The 26,404-nt window shown below is 42.1% G+C and overlaps 1 protein-coding gene across 5 annotated transcripts in view; it reads left to right on the top strand.

The window, feature by feature from the left end:
- Positions 1 to 2,323: 2,323 nt before the first annotated feature.
- LOC144506370 (histone-binding protein RBBP7) overlaps positions 2,324 to 26,404 on the top strand; it is a 37,836-nt gene continuing 13,755 nt past the window's right edge. The window contains exons 1-8 of one of the 5 annotated variants that reach the window (XM_078232386.1): positions 2,324 to 2,553; positions 13,664 to 13,808; positions 15,632 to 15,777; positions 16,747 to 16,920; positions 22,189 to 22,304; positions 22,646 to 22,806; positions 24,087 to 24,213; positions 24,408 to 24,485. In XM_078232386.1, the coding sequence (XP_078088512.1) occupies positions 2,529 to 2,553; positions 13,664 to 13,808; positions 15,632 to 15,777; positions 16,747 to 16,920; positions 22,189 to 22,304; positions 22,646 to 22,806; positions 24,087 to 24,213; positions 24,408 to 24,485 (972 nt within the window). In that variant the 5' untranslated portion in view covers positions 2,324 to 2,528. Of the gene's footprint in view, positions 2,554 to 13,633; positions 13,809 to 15,608; positions 15,778 to 16,746; positions 16,921 to 22,188; positions 22,305 to 22,645; positions 22,807 to 24,086; positions 24,214 to 24,407; positions 24,486 to 26,404 lie in introns of all 5 variants that reach the window. The other 4 variants (XM_078232389.1, XM_078232387.1, XM_078232390.1 and 1 more) reach the window with 4 other exon arrangements.

A 26,404-nucleotide genomic window follows, 5' to 3' on the forward strand; every position in this document is an offset into this window, starting at 1 on the left:
GAATACTGAAGTACTGAACATTGTGCAGTCATCAGCGAACATCTCCACTCCTGATCTTAGAACATAGAAAGCCACAGCACAAACAGGCCCTTCGGCCCACAAGTTGCGCCGATCACATCCCCACCTCTAGGCCTATCTATAGCCCTCAATCCCATTAAATCCCATGTACTCATCCAGAAGTCTCTTAAAAGACCCCAACGAGTTTGCCTCCACCACCACCGACGTCAGCCGATCTTATGATGGAAGGAAGGTCATTGATGAAATAGCTGAAGATGATTGGGCTCGGACATTACCCTGAGGAACTCCTGCAGTCCTCTGTTCTTCTTTGATCTTTTGTTTAATTTACTGATTGCGTTTTCAAAAAAGACTATAAATAAGGGGCACCTCTTTCATTTTTTGTTTATTGATCATCTCTATTTTTTTTAAAAAAAGAATATAAAGAGATGCCATACATTTGTGGTTGGGTGGCCTTCGAGAGGCAGCACGCAGTGTCCACTAGCATGCTTCAGCCCTTCCATAACTGGTGGGGCTGGCATGCATCACCACCCCCAGGAATGATAGTTTGATTTAGTTAAGTTTCCTTTGACATTTTGTTTTAGTTGCAGTGCCCCATCGGGGGTAGTCAGCTGTCCTTCTTGTTTAATTTTAAAAGCTTAAAGAGATCTTATATATTCACAGCTGGGTAGCCTTGGAGAGGGAGTATACCGTGTCCAAAGGCATGCTTCAGGCCTTCCACAACCGGTGGTCATTTGCAGCCCAGGAATGACTTTTAAATTTGATTAGCTCAGTTTCTATGGAAGCTTTTGATTTTACATGCAGTGCCTCTTTAAGGGGCTGTCAATTTGCTAATTTAACTATTGTTTACTTAAGACTATAAAGAGACACTTACATCCTTGTCTGGTATCCTTGGAAAGGGAGCACAGGTTGGCCATTAAGATGCCCAAAATGTTCCCCAACCGCTGGGCACTGCAGGGCTGGAGTGCATCATCACTCTGCATAATGACATTTTAATTTTCTTTTGATATTTTTGTTTTAGTTACAGTGCCCCCTTTAAGGGCTGGTTAATTAGTTTGTTTTATTCGTTAATGATGCTCTGAGGAGTATACACTGATAAGGGTGGTAGGCTGCAGAGTTAGGAGTTATGTACTGTTGTAATGTCTCACTTGTTAAAAGATCTAAAAATAGACTAAAGATTGACTTCTGGTGTACTTCACCATCTGGCTATACAAGATTTAATACAAAACATCAAAAATCTGCTTATTTCAGCCTTAAATATATTCAATGGAACAACCACAACCCTCTGATGTAGAGAATCCCAAAAAAATAACAACCCTAAGAGTGAAGAAATTTATCAACTCAGCTCTAAATGACTAATTCCTTATCCTGAAACTGTAGCCCTTGAAACAATCTCTCAGGGCCAACCCTATCAAGCCCTCCTATCAAGCCTTCTGTTTCAATGCTCATTCTTCTTAACACCCAGGTTTTGGGCCCAAGTGACTCAGCCTCATCACAGGACAACTCTCTCATCCCAAGAACCAATCTAGTGAAAATTTGCTGTATTGCCTCAAATGCAAGTACATCTGTCCTTAAATATGCATTGCACTCCAGCTGTGGCCCTCCCAAAGCCCTTCTAAAAAGGCTTCCTTATTCTTATATACCAAGTCCCTTTCAGTATAAGACAAGTGAAGGCGTTGTATAAAAAATACGTTTGGTCTGAATAGTTTTGCTGAGTTGTATAATTGTGACAACGCATGTTCATTAGGATGGAGATTTCCCTTTACTAAAATGCATCTCGTACAGAAATTTCCCAGGAGTTAAAATAAAACACGAGCACACAGACTATTGTAACACTACGTTCTGCACCCTCTCTATGAATGATATAGCGTGCAAGAAACAATACGTTTCACTGTATGTGACAATAATAAATCAAATCAAAAAAGCAAGTGGATTATAAAATACTCGATCTGCAGGTGGCTGTGCTGGAGAAAAACAAGTTGGGGGGGAAAGAATGGGCCTAAAATGTTGAATCCCAGAATAATAGGAGTAGAGTCTCTTCACAGAACCTCCCTACTTTATACAGTCAGTTGCAAAGTGTACATGTGTGTGCAGTGATTCGGTCTCCCACATAAAACATTCGGTGAACTTACAGCTCAGACAGGCCTCTCCAGCCAGGTGGCTGCGCCTGCGCGCTGCCCAACAACTCAGCCATCCAGAGGCGAGGAGACGGCGCCTGCGCGCTGCCCAACGCCTCAGCCATCCAGAGGCGAGGAGACGGCGCCTGCGCGCTGCCCGATACCCCGCCCTCCCGTTGGCGCGCATGGGCAGAGGGAGGCGGGCGTTGTGCGCAGGCTCCGGGGGCGTGTGTCGTGAGCGCGACCCGGGCTGCGGCGCAGGCGCAGTGAGGGTGAAGTTTGCAGCGCGGGGGTGGTTGGAGTGTGCGCGCGGGATCGATTGTTCGGCTGGGTTCAAACCATTTAAAATTAAACCGTGAGCAGCAGCAGCGGCGGCCGCAGCAGCCTCCGTTCCGTATGGTGAGAATGGCGGATAAAGAGGGTGAGTTGAGGGAGTGAGTAAGTGATCCGGGTTCCCGACTGAGTGCCCCCCTCCCCCTGTTTGCAGTGTGAGAGAGACAACAGCCTGGTATGGGCAGAGTGGGAGAAGGGACTCCAGCCAGATCCTGCCCCTCCCCCTCCGAGTGGCTGCAAGCGGCCTCTGTAGTGAGGGGGTAACTGGGGAGATGCTTTTCCTTCAGAAGGGTCTTGGACACGGGCTTGTGAGAGAGAGACGAGGACCAGCAATTGGCCCCGTCACTTCAATTGCAGGAGGGCCGGTCAGTCCTGCTAAAAACTTGTGGGTGTCGCAACTTGTGAGGGAGTCCAAAGCCCTAGGTTCCGGGGGGGGTGGGGGGTTCATAAGTACAAACGTAGTGAAGGAAGCAGGCTGCTGTGAATGTGGAGTTTATTGCCAGTCGCAGTGGTTGAGGTGAAGAAGGTATTCAAGGGAAGCTGGATCAGCACAGGATGGAGAAAGGGCTGGAGGATATGTTGTGGTGTGGTGAGATGAAAGAAGGTGGGAGGAGGCTCGTGTGAAGCATGGATATAGATAGGCAAGTTTGACTGAATGACCTGTTTTGATGATGTATATACAGAGGGTGCAGCAACTTGTAACTGAACCCTAAATAAGCACATATCTTTCACTTTTAAAAACAAACCCCTGTTTTAAGTGCTATAACTTGTAGTTCTGGATGGATCCTTACTGCATTCCTTGTGCACAAGAATAGTTTAATCATCTCAAATAGAGCTTCTTGCCCTTTATACCCCTCAGACCCCTGTGCTGTAAAAAAAATGCTTATTCTATATAAAAATGGGTCATGTAATTGAATAGCTACATTGATTGATTATTTTTGTTTCATTAAATGGGACCAACACATCTGTTGAAAATGCAACCCCATTATCCATAAACCTGCTTGGATCAGAGACCACAGTAGAAAATTGACTCCCTTGCATGCATGATGGAGCGCAAAGCACCAATTGTTTTTTTGATAATGTCTGCACTGCCTGAGGCATTGCTGCATTTCCCTTGTGACAGAACAAGAAGGGGTTTTGGGAGCTTCCATGTGGCCAATGTTAAACATATCCCAAACATCCATGTGACAAAACATCTGCCATGTGCTTGACTTCTCTCATCATGGCACTGCACCATGTCACTAAATGATTGGACAATGTTACTGTCTATCAAATGGAAGGTCAGACTCTTCATACCCACCTGTTTCTCTATTTATGTTTGTTTTCTTCACATCAGACTCTATTTTATATTTAAAATCACTTTAATGTCATTTTAATTTCAAAGCAAGTTTAATTTGACTTTAATTTGACTGTGTGGAGTTTGCACATTCTCCTCGTGTCTGCATGGGTTTCCTCCGGGTGCTCCGGTTTCCTCCCACAGTCCAAAGATGTGTGGGTTAGGTTGATTGGCCAGGTTAAAAATTGCCCCTTAGAGTCCTGAGATGCGTAGGTTAGAGGGATTACCGGGTAAATATGTGGGGGTAGGGCCTGGGTGGGATTGTGGTCGGTGCAGACTTGATGGGCCGAATGGCCTCCTTCTGCACTGTAGGGTTTCTATGATTTCTATGACTTGAAACCCATTCTCTGTGTTATTTTTAATCCGCTCGAATCAGTAGGAGGATCACTATGTATGATGCTGCTTCCCCACACAGCACCTGCCACATTATTGGGTGGCCAATAATGAGTGAGGGAGAGGAGCTATGAGCAGGCTGGATCCCACCATGTGGCTCAACATCAGGGGAGCATTGTGGATACAAGTCTAGGCTAAAATGGTGTTGTGGAGTAGGAGGCAGCCTGTATCCAACGAGTGGAGCTTTTGCACTTAAGGATAGTGGCTCCTTCCCTCCCTCCTCCCAATGCTGGCCTCACCCACCATTGTAGACATGTTAACCTTCTCGTAGACACCTATTTGTGATCTCCTGTTTTAGAAGATGCTTTATGTTATAATGCAGTTCACCTAGCAGGAACCGCACTGTCTAGTACTTGTAGTACTCCTATTTGTGCTGATCTGTTGCACTGCTTCTGTGTTAAATGCTGTTGCTGGACAAGTAATCCAGAAACCGATGGTGATGCTCTGGGGACCTGAGGTTGAATCCCACCATTGCAGATGGTGACATTTGAATTCAATAAAAATTTTTGAATTAAATGATAATTGAAACCATTGTCAATTGTCATAAAAACCCATCTCATTCACTAATGTCCATTTAGGGAAGGAAACCTAGCTTCCTTATCTGGTCTGGCCTACATAGGACTCCAGACCCACAGCAATGTGCTCTTAAATGCTCTCTGAAATGACCTAGTAAGCCAATCAGTTGTATGCAACCACTACGAAGTCTCAAAAGGATGGGGACAGACCATGCAACATTGACTGAGGCACCAGAAACAACAACAGCAAGCTCGGCCCTGTCAACCCTACAAAGTTGTCCTTACTAACACCTAGAAACCTGTGCCAAAATTGGGAGAGTTGTCTCACAGACTAGTCAAGCAGCAGCCTGCCATAGTCATGCTGACTGGCCTCCTCCCTGTTCAACCTGTACATAAATGACCTGCCAGCCACAAGTTAATAAAGAACAATACAGCACAGGAACAGGCCCTTCGGCCCTCCAAGCCCGCGCCGCTCCCTGGTCCAAACTAGACCATTCTTTTGTATCCCTCCATTCCCACTCCGTTCATGTGGCTATCTCGATAAGTCTTAAACGTTCCCAGTGTGTCCGCCTCCACCACCTTGCCCGGCAGCGCATTCCAGGCCCCCACCACCCTCTGTGTAAAATACGTCCTTCTGATATCCGTGTTTAAACCCCCCCCCCCCCGCCACCTTGAACCTATGACCCCTCGTGAACGTCACCACCGACCTGGGAAAAGGCTTCCCACCGTTCACCCCATCTATGCCTTTCATAATTTTATACACCTCTATTAGGTCACCCCTCATCCTCCGTCTTTCCAGTGAGAACAACCCCAGTTTACCCAATCTCTCCTCATAACTAAGCCCTTCCATACCAGGCAACATCCTGGTAAACCTCCTCTGTACTCTCTCTAAAGCCTCCACGTCCTTCTGGTAGTGTGGCGACCAGAACTGGGCGCAGTATTCCAAATGCGGCCGAACCAACGTTCTATACAACCGCAACATCAGACCCCAACTTTTATACTCTATGCCCCGTCCTATAAAGGCAAGCATGCCATATGTCTTCTTCACTACCTTCTCCACCTGTGACGTCACCTTCAAGGATCTGTGGACTTGCACACCCAGGTCCCTCTGCGTATCTACACCCGTTATGGTTCTGCCATTTATCGTTCTACCAAAATGCATCACTTCGCATTTATCAGGATTGAACTCCATCTGCCATTTCTTTGCCCAAATTTCCAGCCTATCTATGTCCTTCTGTAGCCGCTGACAATGTTCCTCACTATCTGCAAGTCTAGCCATTTTCGTGTCGTCCGCAAACTTACTGATCACCCCAGTTACACCTTCTTCCAGATCGTTTATATAAATCACAAACAGCAGAGGTCCCAAAACAGAGCCCTGCGGAACACCACTAGTCACAGGCATCCAGCCGGAAAAAGACCCTTCCACTACCACACTCTGTCTTCTGTGACCAAGCCAGTTCTCCACCCATCTAGCCACCTTTATCCCATGAGATCCAACCTTTTGCACCAACCTACTATGAGGGACTTTGTCAAACGCTTTACTAAAGTCCACATAGACGACATCCACGGCCCTTCCCTTGTCAACCATTCTAGTCACTTCTTCAAAAAACTCCACCAGGTTAGTGAGGCATGACCTCCCTCTCACAAAACCATGCTGACTATCGTTAATGAGTTTATTCTTTTTCTAAATGCGCATACATCCTATCTCTAAGAATCCTCTCCATCAACTTCCCAACCACGGACGTCAAGCTCACCGGCCTATAATTTCCCGGGTTATCCTTCCTACCCTTCTTAAATAACGGGACCACATTAGCTATCCTCCAATTCTCTGGGACCTCACCTGTGTCCAGTGACGAGACAAAGATTTGCGTCAGAGGCCCAGCGATTTCATCTCTCGTCTCCCTGAGCAGCCTGGGATCTAAGCAGATGACATCTGCTGTGCTTACCAAGTGAGAGATTTCGATGAGATTAACAGTACTCTTAATGACAACCTAAGTAAACTCTGACTACTGTCGAAACTACCTCAAACCAAGTGCTGCCAAAACAGTATCATGTGTCTAACATCTTGACAATGCACCGTCACCAAAAACTTGACCTCTACCTAAACGGTAGCTGCACCGAACATCATCATACACCCACCTACCGTGGTGGTGTTTGGATTGCACACTGACCTTCAAGCTATATCTCCAGAAAGTCTCAGCTAAACTGACTCACAACAATCTCCTCAGCAAACTAGCAGGAATCACTTGGGGAGCTGATACCAGAACTTTAAGAACCTTCTTTGCTGCTCATTAGCTGAGTACTGCACTTCTGGCTGGAAGAACTCTACGCATTGCAAATTGTTAGATGTCCAACTGAACAAAATAATGAGGATCACCTCAGGAGCAAATCGATAAACACAAACTGGCTACTTGTGCTCTGCAGCTTTGCATCACCACAAATCCATCATGTAGCTAGCACAGCACCATTACTAGAAAGAACAAGATCCAGACCTGCCACTGGTAGAAGCCACTCGGCAAATGCCTCGTCTCAAGGCGGCCAATCTGGAACAACTTGTCTGAGCCAGACAATACTGCTGCAAATCTCTAGGAGGACCTGTGGCACAACGCCAATAACGCAGATTCAGTACCTGGTTGATCCCACATTGGAAATCCCAAACTTTGACCTCCCACACTGCAAATTCTTTTTTGTTTATGGGATTTGGGTGTCGCTGGCTGGACCAGTGTTTATTGCCCATCCCTGAAGGCATTTAAGAGTCGACCACATTGCTATGGATCTGGTGTCACATGTAGGCCAGACCAGGTAAGGACGACAGATTTCCTTCCCTAAAGGACATTAATGACCAGATGGGTTTTTATGACAATCAACAATGGTTTCATGGTCATCGGTGAACTTTTAATTCCAAATTTTTATTGAATTCAAATTTCTTCATCTGCCATGGTGGGATTTGAACCCGGGTCCCCAGAGCAGTATCCTAGGTCTCTGGATTACTAGTCCAGCAACAATACCACTACACCACCACCTCCCCGTGAATGAGTCAAACTGAACAGGTTTCGCACTGGAGTCAGACCCTGCGTAACGACCTCTTCGTTCTCCTGTTGGGGACAGCATGATTCACCCCTATGCAACTGTGACTAAGTGCAAGCCATGGTGCATATAGTTGACATGTGTTCTGGCTTTAGTGTCGGCTCACTGCCCTACACCAGGCAGATGACGAGGCTGCCAACTGGCTGAATTTCAAATTTGACTTCTTGCTGTTCATCAGTGCAAACAATAGTAGTAGTCTAATGGAACCGGACACCACTATCACCATTTCTGGGTACTTCCTGCTGCACCGACAGACCCAGCAGGGATGGTGGCACAGTGGCATACAGTCGGGAGGGAGTTGCCCCAGGGGTCCTCAACATCCATTCCAGACCCCGTGAAGTCTCATGGTATCAGATCAAACATGAGCAAGGAAACTTCTTGCTAATTTTACATACTACCCCGCCTCAGCTGATGACTCAGTACTACTCCATGTTGAACATCACTTAGAGGAAGCATTGAGGGTGGCATGGGTGCAGAATGTATTCTGGGTGGGGGACTTCAATGCCGATCACCAAGAGTGGCTATCTACAAGATGCACTGCAGCAATTCACCAAATATTCTTAGCACCTTCCAAACCCGCGATCACTTCCATCTAGAAGGACAAGGGCAGCAGATACTAGGGAACACCACCACCTGCAAGTTCCCCTCCAAGCCACTCACCATCCTGACTTGGAACTATATCGCCGTTCCTTCGCAGTCACTGGGTCAAAATTCTGAAATTCCCTCCCTATCGGCATTGTGGGTCAACCCACAACAAGCGGACTGCAGTGTTTCAAGAAGGCAGCTCACTACCACCTTAAGGGCAACTAAGGATGGGCAATAACTGCTGGCCAGCCAGCGACCCCCATGTCCCACGAATGAAAAAAAATCTAGCAACCCGTGACCGGGCAACCATGAGGTGCTGTTGGCTATCAGCTGCAGCAGAATTGTACCTAACCACAATCAGTAACCTCATGACCTAGCATATCCCCCCACTCTACCATTATCAAAAACCAGGGAATCAGTCCTGGTTCAATGAAGCGTGCAGGAGGGCATGCCAGGAGCAGCACCAGGCATACTTAAAAATGAGGTGTCAACCTGGTGAAGCTACAACACAGGACTACTTGCATGCCTAACAGCAAGTGATAGACACAGCTAAGTGATCCCATAAGCAATGAATCAGATCTAAGCTTTGCAGTCTTGCCACATCTCGCTGTGAATGTGGTGGGCAATTAAACAAATCACTGGAGAATGAGGCTCCCCAAATATCCCCATGCTCAATGATGGGGGAGCCCAGCATATTTGTGCAAAAGATAAGATTGAAGCATTTCCTACAATCTTCAGCCAGAGCGCCAAGTGGATGATACATCTAGGCCTTCTATGGAGATCCCCAGCATCACACATGCCAGTCTTCAGCCAATTCAATTCACTTCACATAATATCAAGAATTAGCTTGAAGGCTGTGGGCCCTGACAATATTCCGGCAAAAGTACTGAAGACTAGTCCTTTAGAACTTGTTGCAACCCTGGCCAAGCTGTTCCAGTACAGCTCCAACACTTGCATCCACTGGCAATGTGGAAAATTGCCCTGATATGTCCTGTACACACACATCGGGTCAAATCCAACCCGGCCAATTAACGCCAGACTACTCTCAATTATCAGTAAAGTGATGGAAGGTGTCAGGAGCACTTGCTTACCAATAATCTGTTCACTGACGCTCAGTTTGGGTTCTGACAAAGTCACTGAGCCCCTGAGCTAATTTCAGTCTTAGTTCAAACATGGGACAGAAGAACTGTACTGCAGAGATGAGGTAAAAGTGACTTGCCTTGACTTCAAGGCAGCATTTGACTAAGTATGGCATCAAAGAGCACTGGTAAAACTGGGGTCAATGGGAATCAGGGGGCAAACTCTCTGCTGGTTGGAGTCGTATCCGTTACGAAGGGAGATGGTTGTGGTGGCTGGAGGTCAATCATTTCAGTTCCAGGACATCTCTGCAGGAGTTCCTCACTGTAGTGGCTAGGGCCCAACATTCTTCAGTTGCTACATCGATGACTTTCCTTCCATCATAAGGTCAGAAGTGGGGATGTTTGCTGATGACTGCACTCCCTCCACCACCAATGCAGAGTAACAGCAGTGTGTACCACTCATCAAGATTCCTTGGACAGCACTTTAAAACCCAAGATCTCTAACTGTCAAAAGGACAAGGGTAGCAGATACATGGGAACACCAGTACCTCTGGAAATTCCCCTCCAGGCCACTGGTAATATATTGCCGTTCCTTCACTGTTGCTGGGTCAAAATCCTTGAACTGCCTCACTAACAGCACTGTGGGTGTACCCACACCACACAGCAGCAGTTCAAGAAGGCAGGTCACCACCACCTTCTCAAGTTCAATCAAGGATGGGCAATGAATGTTGGCTTAGCCACCAAAGCCCACATACTTTTATTGAATTTAGGGGGTGAAATGCTGTTAGAATCTTCCTTTCAGCTGGGTGTCAATTTATTTATGCTTTTTATTGTACTTTTCATAGGATGTCCCAGATTGGTTTACAGCCAAATAAATTATTTTGGAATGTTTTTACTGTTTTAATGAAGAGACATGGCAACCAATGCACACACAGCAATTTCTCCCAGACATCCATTTAAAAAATGATCAAACTGTTCTGGGTGTTGATTGGCAGCAACTTGAGGAGAACCTTCATTTCCGATAGCACCATGGGATATTCTGTATCTGTCTGAGAGCAGAGACACTTAAAGCCATAGAGGTTTACAGCATGGAAACAAGCCTGTCGGCCCAACTTGTACATGCCATCCTTTTTTAAACCCGAAGCTAGTCCCAATTGCCCGCATTTGGCCCATATCCCTCTATACCCATCTTACCCATGTAACTGTCTATAGGCTTTTTAAAAGACAAAATTGTACCCGCCTCTACTACTACCTCTGGCAGCTCATTCCAGACACTCACCACCCTCTGAGAAAATTGCTCCTCTGGATCCTTTTGTATCTCTCCCCTCTCACCTTAAACCTATGCCCTCTAGTTTTAGACTCCCCTACATTTGGGAAAAGATATTGACTACCTAGTTGATCTGTGTTGCTCATTATTTTATAGACCTCTATAAGATCGTCCCTCAGCCTTCTGTGCTCCAGAGAAAAAAGTCCCAGTCTATCCAGCTTCTCCTTATAACTCAAACCATCAAGTCCCGGTAGCATCCTAGTAAATCGTTTCTGCACTCTTTCTAGTTTAATATCTTTTCTATAATAGGGTAACCAGAACTGTACCCAGTATTCCAAATGTGGCCGTACCAATATCTTGTACAATTTCAACAAGACGTCCCAACTCCTGTATTCAATGTTCTGACCAATGGAACCAAGCATGCTGAATGCCGCCTTCACCACTCTGTCCACCTGTGACTCCACTTTCAAGGAGCTATGAACATGTACCCCTAAATCTCTTTGTTCTGTAACTCTCCCCAACGCCATACCATTAACTGAGTAAGTCCTGCCCTAGTTCAATCTACCAAAATGCATCACTTCGCATTTATCAAAATTAAACTCCATCTGCCATTCGTCAGCCCACTGGCCCAATTGATCAAGATGCCGTTGCAATTGGAGATAACTTTCTTCACTGTCCACTATGCCACCAATCTTGGTGTCATCTGCAAACTTACTAACCATGCCTCCTATCTTCTCATCCAAATCATTAATATAAATGACAAATAACAGTGGATCCAGCACTGATCCCTGAGGCACACCGCTGGTCACAGGCCTCCAGTTTGAAAAACAACCCTCTACAACCACCCTCTGGCTTTTTTCATCAAGTAAGGAGTCTAACAGCACCAGGTTAAAGTCCAACAGGTTTATTTGGTAGCAAACGCCACTAGCTTTCGGAGCGCTGCTCCTTCGTCAGGTGAGTGGGAGATCTGCTCATAAACAACAAACGGGGCATATAAAGACACAAACTCAATTTACAGAAAAATGAGTAATGATTGGAATGTGAGTCTTTACAGCTAATCAAATCTTAAAGGTACAGACAATGTGAGTGGAGAGAGCATTAGCACAGGTCAAAGAGATGTGTATTGTCTCCAGACAGACAGCCAGTGAGACTTTGCAAGTCCAGGCAAGTTGTGGGGGTTACAGATGGGTTCATGTCACACTATCTGTAACCCCCACAACTTGCCTGGACTTGCAAAGTCTCACTGGCTGTCCTGTCTGGAGATGATACACATCTCTTTAACCTGTGCTAATGCTCTCTCCACTCACATTGTCTGTACCTTTAAGACTTGATTAGCTGTAAAGACTCGCATTCCATTCATTATTCCGTAAATGGAGTTTGTGTCTTTATGTTTGCTGTTTATGAGCAGATCTCCCACTCACCTGACGAAGGAGCAGCGCTCCGAAAGCTAGTGGCGTTTGCTACCAAATAAACCTGTTGGACTTTAACCTGGTGTTAGACTCCTTACTGTGTTTACCCCAGTCCAATGTTCTTTCATCAAGCCAATTTTGTATCATTTGGCTACCTCGCCCTGGATCCCGTGAGATTTAACCTTATACAACAACCTACCATGCGGTACCTTGTCAAAGACCTTGCTAAAGTTCATGTAGACGCCATCAACTGCACTGCCCTCATCCATCTTCTTGGTTACCCCTTCAAAAAACTCAATTAAATTTGTGAGACATGATTTTCCACTCACAAAGCCATGCTGACTGTCCCTAATCAGTCCTTGCATCTCTAAGTGTCTGTAGATCCTGTCTCTCAAAATACCTACCAACAACTTATCCACCATAGTTGTGAGGCTCACTGGTCTGTAATTCCTAGGCTTTTCTTTGCAGCCCTTTTTAAACTTCAGTTTAATGTCTCATCCCAAAGCAGCATCTCTGACAATGTAGCACAACTTTTAGTATTGCTTTGTAGTGTCAGCCTGGATTCATAGAATCATAGAAACCCTACAGTGCAGAAGGAGGCCATTCGGCACATCGAGTCTGCACCGACCACAATCCCACCCCACATATTTATCCACTAATCCCTCTAACCTACGCATCCCAGGATTATGTATTAATGGGTGGAGCCAGACTGATGACATTTGAAGATAAGTCTTAAAATCAGTTTTCTTAGAGTTTGGTGAGCCATTGGAACTTAGCAAAACTGAGCAATGAAAATGTGAGAAGTTGTAGAAATTAACTAATAGTTTAGATATTTTATGATGTTTGGAAGCAGGGAGCTTAATTCGGAAAACATTTAAGATAATTGAGTCTCAATGTAGTAATGCTGTGGATAGGGTTTTGGTATGATGAATGAGCAGAGATGGGTAATTCAGTTTTTGTCTGCACTGCTGTGAACTGCTTTAGGGCCTTTTTCTTTTGCCAGAGGCACTATATAAGTGCAAGTTGTTACACAGGTCAAAGGAAGTATTCTTGGTAACATCTACCTTCAGTTTTGATTTCTAAAAGAGCTAATGCTGCTGATTAGAATAACCACCACTTACAAAAGTGCGACTAAAGTCAATTGAAGGTGGTGTAGAGAAAATGTTGCATTGGTAGAGAGCCCCACAAAATCAACAATTACCATTTGCATAATTGGATTTACACAATTGCAGCTAGAAACCGTTGCTGTATAGAACTATGTAAAATGTAACAACAGCACCTTTTGAGGAGAGCTGCTCTTTGGGCATGTGTAATGCTTTCTGGTCTTTTTGGACCAGATAGATTCCAGTTGAGTTACTTCTGGCCTATTAAATTTACTGGTCTTGCTAAACAGCTCAACTTTGTTATTCTGGCCATGTGGTGTGTATTTTTATCATGGCATAACAATGAAATTTTTACTTAATTCGACAATTTATTTTATGGAAACTCTGGCTGTAGACCGGAAGTGATAGTAAACTGTTCTTTCAGTTTATGACGACGCAGTGGAAGAGCGTGTGATCAATGAAGAATATAAAATATGGAAGAAGAATACTCCATTTTTGTATGACTTGGTTATGACACATGCTTTAGAATGGCCGAGTCTTACTGTACAATGGCTTCCAGATGTTACCAGGTAAATTGACTTTACTCTTTTTTTACAATTCTTATTACAATGTTCCGTGTTTGATATTTACACTGTTTGTAAAATATTAAAATGAAAAGTAGACTTAATTAAGGCATAAAAATAAACACAACTATGGCATTGTAATGTACACATTTCCTTTAACACTGTTTTCCATTTGGGCTGTACTGAGCTGGAGACAGAATGCATAAATTATAGTTTAAACCAAATTAACTCACATTCTTCTAACAGCCAATTAGGAGACATACAAGAGCAGTTCAGTTGACATAAGAATAAGAACTGGAGCAGATCATGGTCTGCTCCACCAATTAATAAGACCATGATTGATCTACTTCAAATCCACGTCCCACACTATCCCTTAAGTCTTTTAGTACCCAAAAATGTGCCAATCTTTAAATGTCTCAGCATCCGCAGCTCTCCTTGAGGTAGAAAATTCCAAAGCTCACAACTCTGAGAGATGGAATTCCTCCTCATCTCAGTCCTAAATGGCTGGACCCTTATTCTGATTGTGACTCTGTCCTTGATTTCCCCAGATGGAGAAAACATTTTCTCAGTGTCTACCTGTCAAGCCCCTTGAAAATTCTATGCAGATCACCTCATTCTTTTAAGTTTTTAAGGAAATACAGGCCTCGTCTACTCAATCTCTCCTAATCCCAGGAGCCAGTCTAGTGAACATACTTGCCCTAATGGAAGTGCAATATGTGTCCTCCTTGAAGAAAGACCAAAACACTTCGCTGTACTCCAGGTGCAGTCTCACCAATGCCATGTATAATTATAATAAAGCATAACAAAACATATCATTTGGTGTATCTGCATGCTAACTTTCTATGATTCTTGTATGGGGGCACCAAGGTCTCTCTGAATGCACATTTTCCTAGATTGACCATTCAAAAAATTCTGCTTTTTATTTTTCCTACCAAAATGGATAACTTCAAACTTCAGCACATTGTAATCAATCTGCTATGTTATTGCCCACTTACCTTGCCTGTCCTATCCTCTGCAGCCTCTTTACCACCTCTTTATCGCTTACTTTCCCACCTAACTTTGTATTGTCTGCCATCTTTGATACAATCTGTGTTCATGACTTTGTGACGTAAACAGCTGAGGCCCAAATGCTGATTTTTGTGGTACCCTGCTAGTCGCAATCTGCCAACCCAAGTTATTCCCACTTGTTTTCTGTCCCATTTTGCATAAGTTAGTTTGGAAAAGTAAATAGAGACGGCGAGAAGAGAGACAGTGAATATCCCCATTCAAGTCATGTCACTCTTGAACAACATGCTGCACCACTGGGCGAGTGTCAGGGTTTACATCTTATTTATCAGTGATGTGCAAGGGTGTATGGGAACAAAGCAGTGCCATATAATTAAACTTAAAACAACATGCTTGTTTATCTTCAGGTTTTTTTGTGTGATGTATATATTGTAAACTATTCTGCATGTCTTGAAGTTCTAATTAACCCACACAGAACATTAACAGCTTTTTAATCTGGCAGTGTATCAAATCATAAGTTGTGGTGGCATTTCTTGAAGTAGCCTCATCAATGTATGATGAGAGAAGTGCAGCAAAATCCTATTATAGTTACCGACTTATTCCAGTTGGAAAATGAAAAAAGGATATTCAGTGTCTTATTTGTTTCACTTTTATTTTCTACTTGGTAACATTACTTGCAGTATCTGTAAAGTAGATTGGTGCTCCTCCTCATGCACCCCAAGAACCAATCATGTTGTATTCTTTGGAGTAATTTTATAAATGTTAATTTTTTTATTTAAAAAGTTTAATTATTTTATTTAGAAGAAAAACTATTTTCTGTACAGGCCTGAAGGCAAAGACTATAGTGTCCATCGCTTGGTGCTAGGGACACATACATCTGATGAGCAGAACCATTTGGTCATTGCAAGTGTCCAGATCCCCAATGATGATGCTCAGTTTGATGCTTCTCACTATGATAGTGAGAAGGGAGGTATGTGCTGTGATGTTATGGAGTCTGGTGCATGTTGTATTTGAACTCCATAACAGTTTTACTCCATGTTACTTGTATTTTAGTTGACAAACAACTGTAAAAGTGTTGATCAACTTGGTTTTTGATTTATTCTAAACTAGTTACCACCAAGTCTTTCACATCTGTAAGTGACCTTTTTGAATTCCATATCCCATCAATAGTTCTTTGACATTCTAAGTGTAATTCTCAGCACTTTATTTTGTTCCAACAGCCTTTTTGCATTCCCCCCTTCTCCCTACTATTAGTGACAGTGCCTTTAATTGCCTAGCCTCCTTGATCTGAAATTCTGTCTCGGAATCTCTTGAGCTGTGACATAACTTGTCTCATTTGCTAGTTTATGCTAAGTGAATGTGGGGGGAAATGGAAGGAGGGGGAGGATTATTTTGTGTACAATACATAAAATTATCAATATATTGACAAAGAATATGATTACAACTTCAATGAATGTAAAGCTCAGAAAATCTTCCACACTGAGTGAGTGAGATTGTCAATTAGTGGTAACTAATTCACATCAGTGTACAAAAGTTCTGTCTCCTCTGTGGATTTGATCTCTGGTCCAGATGTTTAATGCCTAATCTACTTTGCCCTAGAAAGACATGAACTACAAATGGCATAAACACTGATTTTATCTTTTATGTCTTGTACCTACCCAGTATTATCTTTATTTGCATATTTTTTTTAGGCAGGGCCCTGTCAGCAGGTCTTGAATAACAGTTAAAGAGAACACTTTCTAGCCAGTTTTCTCCTTTTTCCTTTGGGGTAGTGGAAGCTGTAACTCAACAGTGCAATAGAGTAGCTGAATTGAGAATGTTCTCTGACTTCTGTCATGGAAATAACTGCTAGCCAATTTTTAAAAAAAGATTATTGTTCTTGCCCATAATGGGTTCATTGTCATTTAAGATAAACTATTCTAATAATCATATTTTTCAGAATTTGGTGGATTTGGGTCCGTAAGTGGAAAAATTGAAATTGAAATTAAAATCAATCACGAAGGTGAAGTGAACCGAGCACGTTATATGCCACAGAATCCATGTATTATTGCCACCAAAACTCCCACCTCTGATGTGCTCGTCTTTGACTACACCAAGCATCCATCTAAGCCAGGTAATGAATGTTGTACAGTAAGATTATGAGCCACTAATATTTGGTGCATAAACTATGGTGAAACCTGTATAAATGGACATCCCAAAAAGCGGACATCAACAACAACCTGTACTTATATAGCTTTTCTAACATAGTAAAGTACTTCCAATAATCGAACCATATAAGGACAATTATTGATGGTCTCAAATAAGTTGCTTGTATTGGCTGCAACTGCATCTTGAAACTGTGGACAGTGTTCAGTGTATCAAGTATGTTTACATCCTAAACACAGGGCTCTTGGATAAGAGGACTGAAAATTTGCATGGCTCTCTTCCAGGAATAGAGTATTGTAGTTTCTCTGCCATTATGGATGCAGGGTAAAGAACTCCCTGTTCCACAAAAGACAGGAACTGGACCATGCAACATCACATTTCTCCTCCGTTTCCTGCAATAGAAGGTTACTATCTTGAGCACTGCCCGACAGCTGAGATGAATGATTTTACAATGCACCCACAAGCCCTTTGGTGAGGCACAGTAAATAATGATTAGCTGTTTGCCTCATGTCCAGAATCAGAATGAGGTTAAATTGCATTATTTGTAAACCGGATACTTTTCCATGTAACACATCACTGGTTATTTCTCAGTGTTTTCGCCTACAGGAAGGTGCAACTAGCTGGGAGCAATTGAGTGTTCTGAAATCATTGGTGGCTTGAACTGGAGGAGAGATGGAATCTCGAGAATGGGGGCTTGGTGGAGATGGGGATGGAGACTGGAGAATGGATGTTAATCAGAAAAGATGGGAATAGAGCTCGGGGGAGAGATGGAGAAGTGGAAATGGGTTTTCGTGGGCTGGGGGGGGTGCTGTGAAATACAGGATTTGAATTAGGAAAGGACTCTGGGGTGGCAATGAACTGGGAGATCCAACCAACATAAAATGAACTGATATCATATCCTGATGGCTAGGCTCCATAATTAGACATAGTCACAAGTGGAGGTGAACACAACAGGAGATGCACCCAATCCCATAATGTTTCTCCCTAATTTATAAGTTACACTAATGTAATTGAGCATTCGGCAGTGCTAATGAGCTATACAGAAGGGCATTTACTTCACAAATTGTGCATGAAATATTTTAGAAATATACCTTTTTGTGTAATTAACAAGCAAGATCCAACAGGAAACTAAAAGGCGGCAGTTATTGTTGAGTTTATACATGTAATTTTCATTAAATTTGTCATAGAATCATAGAAACTCTACAGTACAGGAAGAGGCCATTCGGCCCATCGAGTCTGCACCGACCACAATCCCACCCAGGCCCTACCCCCATATCCTCACACATTTACCAACCAATCCCTCTAACCTACCCATCTCAGGACACTAAGGGCATTTTTTAGCATGGTCAATCAACCTAACCCGCACATCTTTGGACTGTGGGAGGAAACCGGGGCACCCGGAGGAAACCCATGCAGACATGAGGAGAATGTGCAAACTCCACACAGACAGTGACCCAAGCTGGGAATCGAACCCAGGTCCCGGGAGCTGTGAAGCAACAGTGCTAACCACTGTGCTACCGTGCTGCCCCATTGCCATTGTGAAATACTTGAAAAGTTTCAGATGATCAGGTTCCATAAAAAGGCAAGCATTTTTATTTAATGCTGCCATTCATTGATCATTTAGAATTTTGCATTGTTGATAATATATGTGGTGTGAACTGAAACTGAGTGGATCATCCTCTCATTAGACTCTGCCAGGAAAACACTAATTTTTATGCATAATTGAGTGATTGCAGATTTCTACTGGCTTTTAGACAATTACCGAGAGGCTGACTGAAGTTATTCAGTAGATCAATACAGGTTATAATACACTTATTTTTACACCATTCTGAAAATTATTTTTGTTTTATTTTCTTTGTTTTCCAGTGCCTTCCCTTCTTGTACAGTAGATAGATGCATAAAGATTTTTTGTGATAATTGTTTCTGCATCAATAATAATTCTCACAACAGGTTAAAGTCCAACAGGTTTATTTGGTATCATGAGCTATCATGACTAAAATTTCATTCTGGCTTTTTAACTACATCTACATGTCAGTGTTTCAGCTTCATTTTGATTTGGGCTCTTTTGAACTCCTATCAGGATGGTAGTATGTTGTAATATTTAGGATGGGAGATTAATAAGTCACTGAGTATTACTTGATGTACCCTGATTTTGGTCAGTGGTTTCCTTTTATTTTGGAATTAGGCTCAATGGCTTGAATTTTACCGTCCGTCCCGCCTGCCACGGGAATTGGAGCGGGCAAGGGGCGGACCATGGAAAGGTCTGTTGACCTCCGGTAGGATTTTACAGTTTTGAGGCGAGCATGGCTGTAAAATCCCTCCCAATGTGTTTAAAATGACATTCAGATTTTCTCTAAGCTGAACAGGGTACAAAATATAACCATAGGATGTACTGGGTATCTAACTGTCCATAAAAGTTATTTGCTTGTGCAGGTTAAAACGTTCTCTAGGTTTTAAACTGGAAGAATTTCCCATCAGATACAAGGTTCTTTCCAAATATGGTTGTGGAAACACTGATGGGTAAAACTGAGTCTTACATAAAGCTGATTTATTTTGGTTAAAGTAGCACCTCAACTCTAGAGAATCATTGCATAAATAAAGTATCCTCACAATACCTCTAGTTTAGAGTGGAGGCATATGCTGTTGTGTATTGATGGTACCGAACTTGAGTATCGCTAAAAAGAGACTTGCAGTCAAAGCACCTGCTGCTCATGGTATGGACCCATGAACAGCAGTGATAAATGACTATGTAATCTGTTTCAATAGTGATTGAGGGATATATATGGGCCAATATACCTGCTCTTTGAGTAATGTTGTAGGATATTTTCAATCCACCTGAGAGGGTACATGGGGCCTCAATTTAATTCTTTGTCCTAAAGATGGGTCATTCAAAAGTACGGGACTCCCTTTGTATTGTACTGAAATATCACCTGAGATTGAGCACTCCACTCCCTGGTGTAGTCTTGAACCCATAACAGTTTCGGAAAAGTACTATCCATGAGTCAAGACTGGCACCTTGTACAGTGTTGTGGTTTGGTTGTGTGACTGCTCAGCTTTGCCTGTACCCAAGTGTTTTTCACAGTAAACATGTAGCTTCATTGAGTTGGTATCTCATTCTAAACTGTGTCTGGTGCTCCTCCTGACTCTTGCACTCACTATTAAACGTGCATTGCATGACAGAAGAGTGGTGGATGTACCAAGTCATGACTTTGCAGGTAGTGTTGGTATACAGTTCTGCTGTTGTGACCTATAGTATCTTCTGGGTCCTAGATTTATCCTTTGTCTATTCCACTTAGTACAGTGCCACAAAGTACTCCCAAGTCAGTGTTCCCCACCTGATTTTTGTCTTCACAAAAACAGTGGGGTTATCACTCCTAATAATGTCATGGGCAGATACCTCTACATCACGTGGGTTGCTTATGATGAGGTCAAAGTAGTTACTCCCTTGTGTCAGTTTCTGTAGCATCTGGCCCAATCTGATAGGTGTGGTTTTAACAGTTGGACCTTGGTTATTGCTGGTACGACTAAACTGTTCATGGTGAAGAACACTGATGTCTATCTACCCAGTGCATCATCTCAATAAGGCTTCAACGTTGAGCTTTATACTGCTTGGTCAATTGAGGCGGTGGGTGGGGAAATCTATGATCTCCATTTGGAGGTTTTCTTGGCCTAATGCCAAGAAAACCATTTCATGGAGTGTTGAGGAATCCTGCAGCTAAGCTCGCTCAACTATACCACTGCATCCTCACTTGCCTGCTGATGGGTTAGGAATAGCAAAGGATAATGATGGAAACTAAGACATTAGTTGATAAATATGACACTAGTACAATTCTGTCTGATTTGACTTGCTAGTGAGATGGCTATTTCAAATTGGATACCAATCTTCAAATGTTAATGAGAGGAACCTTGTCCATTCAGTTGGGCTGGGATTATTTTGGGTTCAGGTTAACCCAGATCTGCATTGTTGCCACCAATTCCATAAATAGCTTGTAATTGTGTTCTGTAGTTGTCTGCAGCTGAGTAGCTTGCCAGGCCATGTCAGGGCATTATTGGTCAACCGCCTTTGTGGCAGGCAATCTAGTAGCTTTTACTATTTTACTTCAGGTCCATGCATAATGATTGAATAGCTTAATGCTCTGTAGCTACATACATGAAGAATGGGCCAAAAGGAAGATTGCATCTAATTCTCTGGAATCGGACTTTGGCACAAGTTGGTTCTGTGGTTACTTTTAAGAATAGCGGTAATGAGAAATTTGAAAACTTGCTTGAAGCATCCAAAATGTTGATTAAGCATGTCGGTGTTTGTTACAAAAATGAACTAATATGCTGATACTTTATACCATTATAAAGTCCATTTAAAGGTTGAGTGCCTTTTATGGGAGAAGTATATAGGATTAGTTTGTAGATTGAAAATATAGTATCCTTTTAGGAAGGATTCATATTGCATGAAAATGGGGTAATTATTTGAATAGTTGTGCAATAGATCTCTGAACTAGATAATCAAATATTTGTGCACTTTTTGAGATATAGATTGCTGTTCTTTACCTCCGCTTTATTCAATGCTTCATGCAGTGGGACTTTTTGCTGTAACTGTCTTCCCTCTGTAACTTCCTTCAGTTTTATGAACCTCCAATATTTGTGCTCCTTTTATTCTGTCAGCTTGTGCATCTCTATTTTTAATCACTCTACTATTGGTGGATGTGCTGTCAGCTGCTTAAGCCATAAGCCCTGAAATGCCCTTCATAAACCTCTGCCTCTTTTCCCCTTGAAGACGTACCTTAAAATTGACCTTTTTTGATTAAACATTTACTCACCTCCTCCAGCGTCGCCATGTATAGCTTGATATCATGTTTTGTCTGGCACTCGTATGGATGTACTAGGAATGTTTTACTAGGTTGAAGGTGTTTAAAAGAAATGCTACCCTGACACTGGATTTCTAACATATAACGCCACTTCTTTTGCACTTTCGAAGGTATGCTTCCTTTCTCTAAGTACAACACATTCAATCACCTTCATGTTACTACTTGTTTTTTATTGATTAGTTTGAAATTGGATCATGAACCTCGATTATCATTGTCTGGTTTAAATAATAATCTTGTTCTTGTTTAAATAAGAATTTGTTTAAAAAGGGACAAGTTTGCCACTTTACTGTCCTAAAATATTGAAGCATTGACTTTGACATTACGTAGATTTCTATGTTTCAGTCTCACTGGAGCTGATCTTTTGTCTGAGCTAGATCCAAGTGGTGAATGTAATCCTGATCTGCGACTGCGTGGTCACCAGAAAGAAGGATATGGACTTTCCTGGAACCCAAATCTAAGTGGCCATCTTCTCAGTGCTTCAGATGATCATGTAGGTGCACATATTGCTTCACCGTTTGACTAGTTGTGCACTTGCCAGCACTTGAATGTTTCACATAAGATAGTTTAAGCATGCATTGTTAGCAAAACTGTAAATGTTTGTTCTTGATGTAATCAGTCAAGTAAAAACGTGATTGTGAAATACACCCCCAAGCCTCAAGATTTGAAGAGTTGTTGTGTGATTCAAAACAAAAATTCTGATTTTATCCCAACTATTAGATGGACAAATCTGTTCACATGTTATAGTCTCGTTTTAAGTTGGTAATAATTGACAAATTTTCTCCAGCAAATGAGCATTATTGCTAATATAAATTCTATATACTTTTTCCACAGACTATTTGTCTTTGGGACATTAGTGCAGGTCCAAAAGAAGGAAAGATAGTGGACGCAAAAACAATCTTTACAGGCCACACAGCGGTTGTAGAAGATGTCTCCTGGCATTTATTGCATGAATCCTTGTTTGGATCTGTGGCAGATGACCAGAAACTCATGATGTGAGTACAAGATAACATGCTAATTTTAATGAAAGACTGTAACCATATAAGCAACAGGAAAGTCTGGTGTTACTTCCTGTAGACCAGCGATATTCACCAACTTTTCATTTAAGGCCTATAATCCCAATATCTATCTTTTTCTCTTTGATATATATCCTGACTCTGGCAACATCTCAGAGCTGGCAGGCTGTGGATGGCAGCCCAGAGACACATGGAGCAGCACATCTGCTGAGGGCTACAGGTGAGGGAGAGGGGACTACCAGTGACCACATTATGAATACCGCTGTGGTAAACTCATACCAGCTGTTCTGTGGGCAGCATTCCAAGTGGTAATCATTCTGGTCTGCTATGGTACCATGTAATGCATGTTCTCATGCAGTAAGCAAAATTTTACAGCAACTAATCTTCTCATTCATTTTTTAACTAGCATAAATTTTTTGAGGTTTTTGTTACAATGTGCATTGTTTCATGAAGAAGAACTATCAATTTTATATTATAGCCATAAGTATATTCAACAGTTATATTTTGCAATCTAAATCATGATTTAAGAGTTGTGGAGCTCCGTTTAAGGCAGGTTCACAAGTTGACATAAGTTAGTTTGCTAGATTTTTGCAGGTAAGTAGGGTTTGTTTTCTTTTTGCCCTCCGATTGCCTGTGACCCTTTCCTGAAGGTGTAGTTCATACTGGCACCTCACCCAAATGTCTGTTCTTTATGTGTGAGTCTAACAGGTGAGTGTTAGTAGCTGACTTGATAAGGAAGACATTACATTCATGTTCACCACCTTCCTCAGGATATATCCTTTCCAGCATGAGTCACTAGATAGGAACAGGAATCCTTGGTGTTTTATTTTTCTTCCCCAGCCAAGGTCACAGAAACCAATTGTAGTATTTTGTGACTTGAGAACAGTTAACTCCTCATGGGGATTGAATCTGAGTCTTATTGCGACATATGACTTGGCACTAACCAGTTAGTACTTCAACCTACACTGATTGTATAACTTATGTTGAAGCCATGGGGAAATAAAATTAATCAGTTAATCTATTTATCAATCAGAATGTTAATCATAAAATGAAAGTTGGAAGTAGTTGGCGCTCATTTTGGGCAAAAGTTAAAATGTTGTTCAGTATGACCGGTTTGTAACTTGAGAATAGTGAGAAGTGGTCCTGGTTATAATAATACTGAAATTTCAGAATGCTAAATATAAGTTGCCGATTTTAAATGGAGCACAGTTGTCAGTAAGATTTTTAGCTTTGGCTAACTTTATATCTTTATTTTTCAGCTGGGACACAAGGTCAAATAACACTTCAAAACCTAGCCACTCTGTGGATGCACACACAGCTGAAGTCAACTGTCTGTCTTTCAATCCATACAGTGAATTTATCCTAGCAACTGGCTCTGCTGACAAGGTGAAAACTTCTTAGTTTCTGTAGCAACCTTATCAAATTTCTACAATTCATGTACTATGTTTCTATAAGTTTACTTGTGGTGATCTTGGGTTGTTTTCTATGAACACAGCATTGTTTTTAATTTGTTGGAAGAACTGTGACCATGCAATAAATACTTTTCTGATATGCAATTGCAACTTTTATGTTTTCTCTAGACAGTGGCATTGTGGGACCTTCGAAATCTAAAGTTAAAGCTCCATTCCTTTGAGTCACACAAGGACGAGATCTTCCAGGTGAGCCACTTCGATTTTACTTGAAGACGGAATTTGCTTAATTCATTGAACATTTCAGAAATCCCTCAGTTGTGTTGCTGAGTTCTACTTTTTCACTTGATTTCTATCCATAAAATTGTAGGAAGATCTGGTTTTCACTTTCTAATGGTTGATGGTATTGTTCAGTGTTGATCTTTTTAAATTGCTGAGGAATTAGAATTGTGTATAACAAGTGAAATCATCATTCACTTGAAGATCATAAGACCCAGGAGCAGAAATAGACAATTCAGCCCATTGAGTCTGCTCTGTCATTCAGTGAGATCATGGCAGATCTGATAATCCTCAACTCCACTTTCCTACCTTATCCTCATAACCCTTGATTCTCTTGTGAATTAAAAATGTCTATCTCAGCCTGTACAGCTCTCTGCGGTAAAGAATTCCACAAGTACACTATCCTCGGAAAGAATAAATTCCTCCTCATTTCTATTTTAAATTTGCCATCCCTAATTCTGAGACTCCACAAGAGGAAACATCCTATCGGCATTTCCCTGTCAAGCCCCCTGAGAGTCCTATATGTCTCAATAAGGTCACCTCTCATTCTTCTAAACTCCAATGAGTGCAGCCCAACCTATTTAACCTTTCTTCGTAAGAAAATCCCTCCGTACTCAGGATCAACCTAGTGAATCTTTTCTTGACTGTTTCCACTGCCAGTATATCTCCCGTTAGATAAGGGGACCAAAACTGTCACAGTTCCTCTGTTTCCATTTACAAATTGGGAATTACTTACTTTTTGTTTTACATTTGTTGATGCCTTGTGTGGAGTATCTGACCACAGGTCACCCATTCATTTACTGGACTGTGTACTAACAACATGAATATGAGAGAGATTTTATAACTTGTTATCCTTTTATATCTGTAAAGGTATAGTTATGGGTGAAGGAGTAGTGTTACATATTTTCTTGTTTAGTACATGTCCTCTTCTTTTGTTAAAAGTTCATCAGCGGACTCTGTGACTCTTGAGTAGCCGCCTCCCATGTTTCTAAATAAAAAAAATAAATGATAAGATCTATCGGGCTGAGTTCCACCCGAGAATGTGACTTGTCTAGTAGTAACACCAGCTGGGATTGTAATAGTTGTCAGAATGGTAATTGATTGGTGTACTAGGCAATGTTTTTTTTGGACAATAGAAAACCTTGCTACTTTGCATTCCATTTTGCTGTTTTCTTTCTTTGGACTAAAATATGAAGCTATTTCTTTCATACAGCAGGTTAGCCAGTGAGAAAGAAACAGATCTGATCTTCCCTAATGTGTCTTCTATATTGGTGCCATTTGTGTCGGTATTCCACGCTGCACTAAAGTTTGAGTGGATACTACTGCATTCCTATTGGCTGTCATCTATGGTACATCTTCTGGATTCTGCTTTTCTTCCATTGCCAGACCCTTTGGCAAAGCAAAGTTTCAGACCCCATGATCCAATCTCTACTGCACTGTGACCCTTACTCTCTCAAAAGTGACAAATAAATACTCTGTAATGATCCTGGAAGTTCTATAACTTCGATGGCCTTTCATTGACCTGAAACATTAACTCTGTTTCTCTCTCTCCACACATGCTGCCTGACTTGCTGAGTATTTCAGCACTTAATGTTTTCATTTCAGATTTCCAACTGTTTATGCTTTTGCCTTCCTATCGAGGTGCTGGGCCAAGGGCAATGCCTAGCTTTTATGCATAAAAGGAATATATTAAATGTGATGTGAACACCCAAGTTATCCAATCATGCTGGCATTATTATTCTTAATTCTGCTAATGCCTGCATAATGTGCTACATTGTGCATTAAAATTGAAAATGCAATTCCAAATCCCATTACCAAATGTTTGTGCTCTGATCTAAATTGTAGCTGGGGACAGGCCTTTAAGCTTTTGGCAGTCTGTAGGTTGATGC

The sequence above is a fragment of the Mustelus asterias genome, chromosome 17, assembly GCF_964213995.1.
Source record: "Mustelus asterias chromosome 17, sMusAst1.hap1.1, whole genome shotgun sequence".
Classification (NCBI taxonomy): Eukaryota; Metazoa; Chordata; class Chondrichthyes; order Carcharhiniformes; family Triakidae; genus Mustelus; species Mustelus asterias.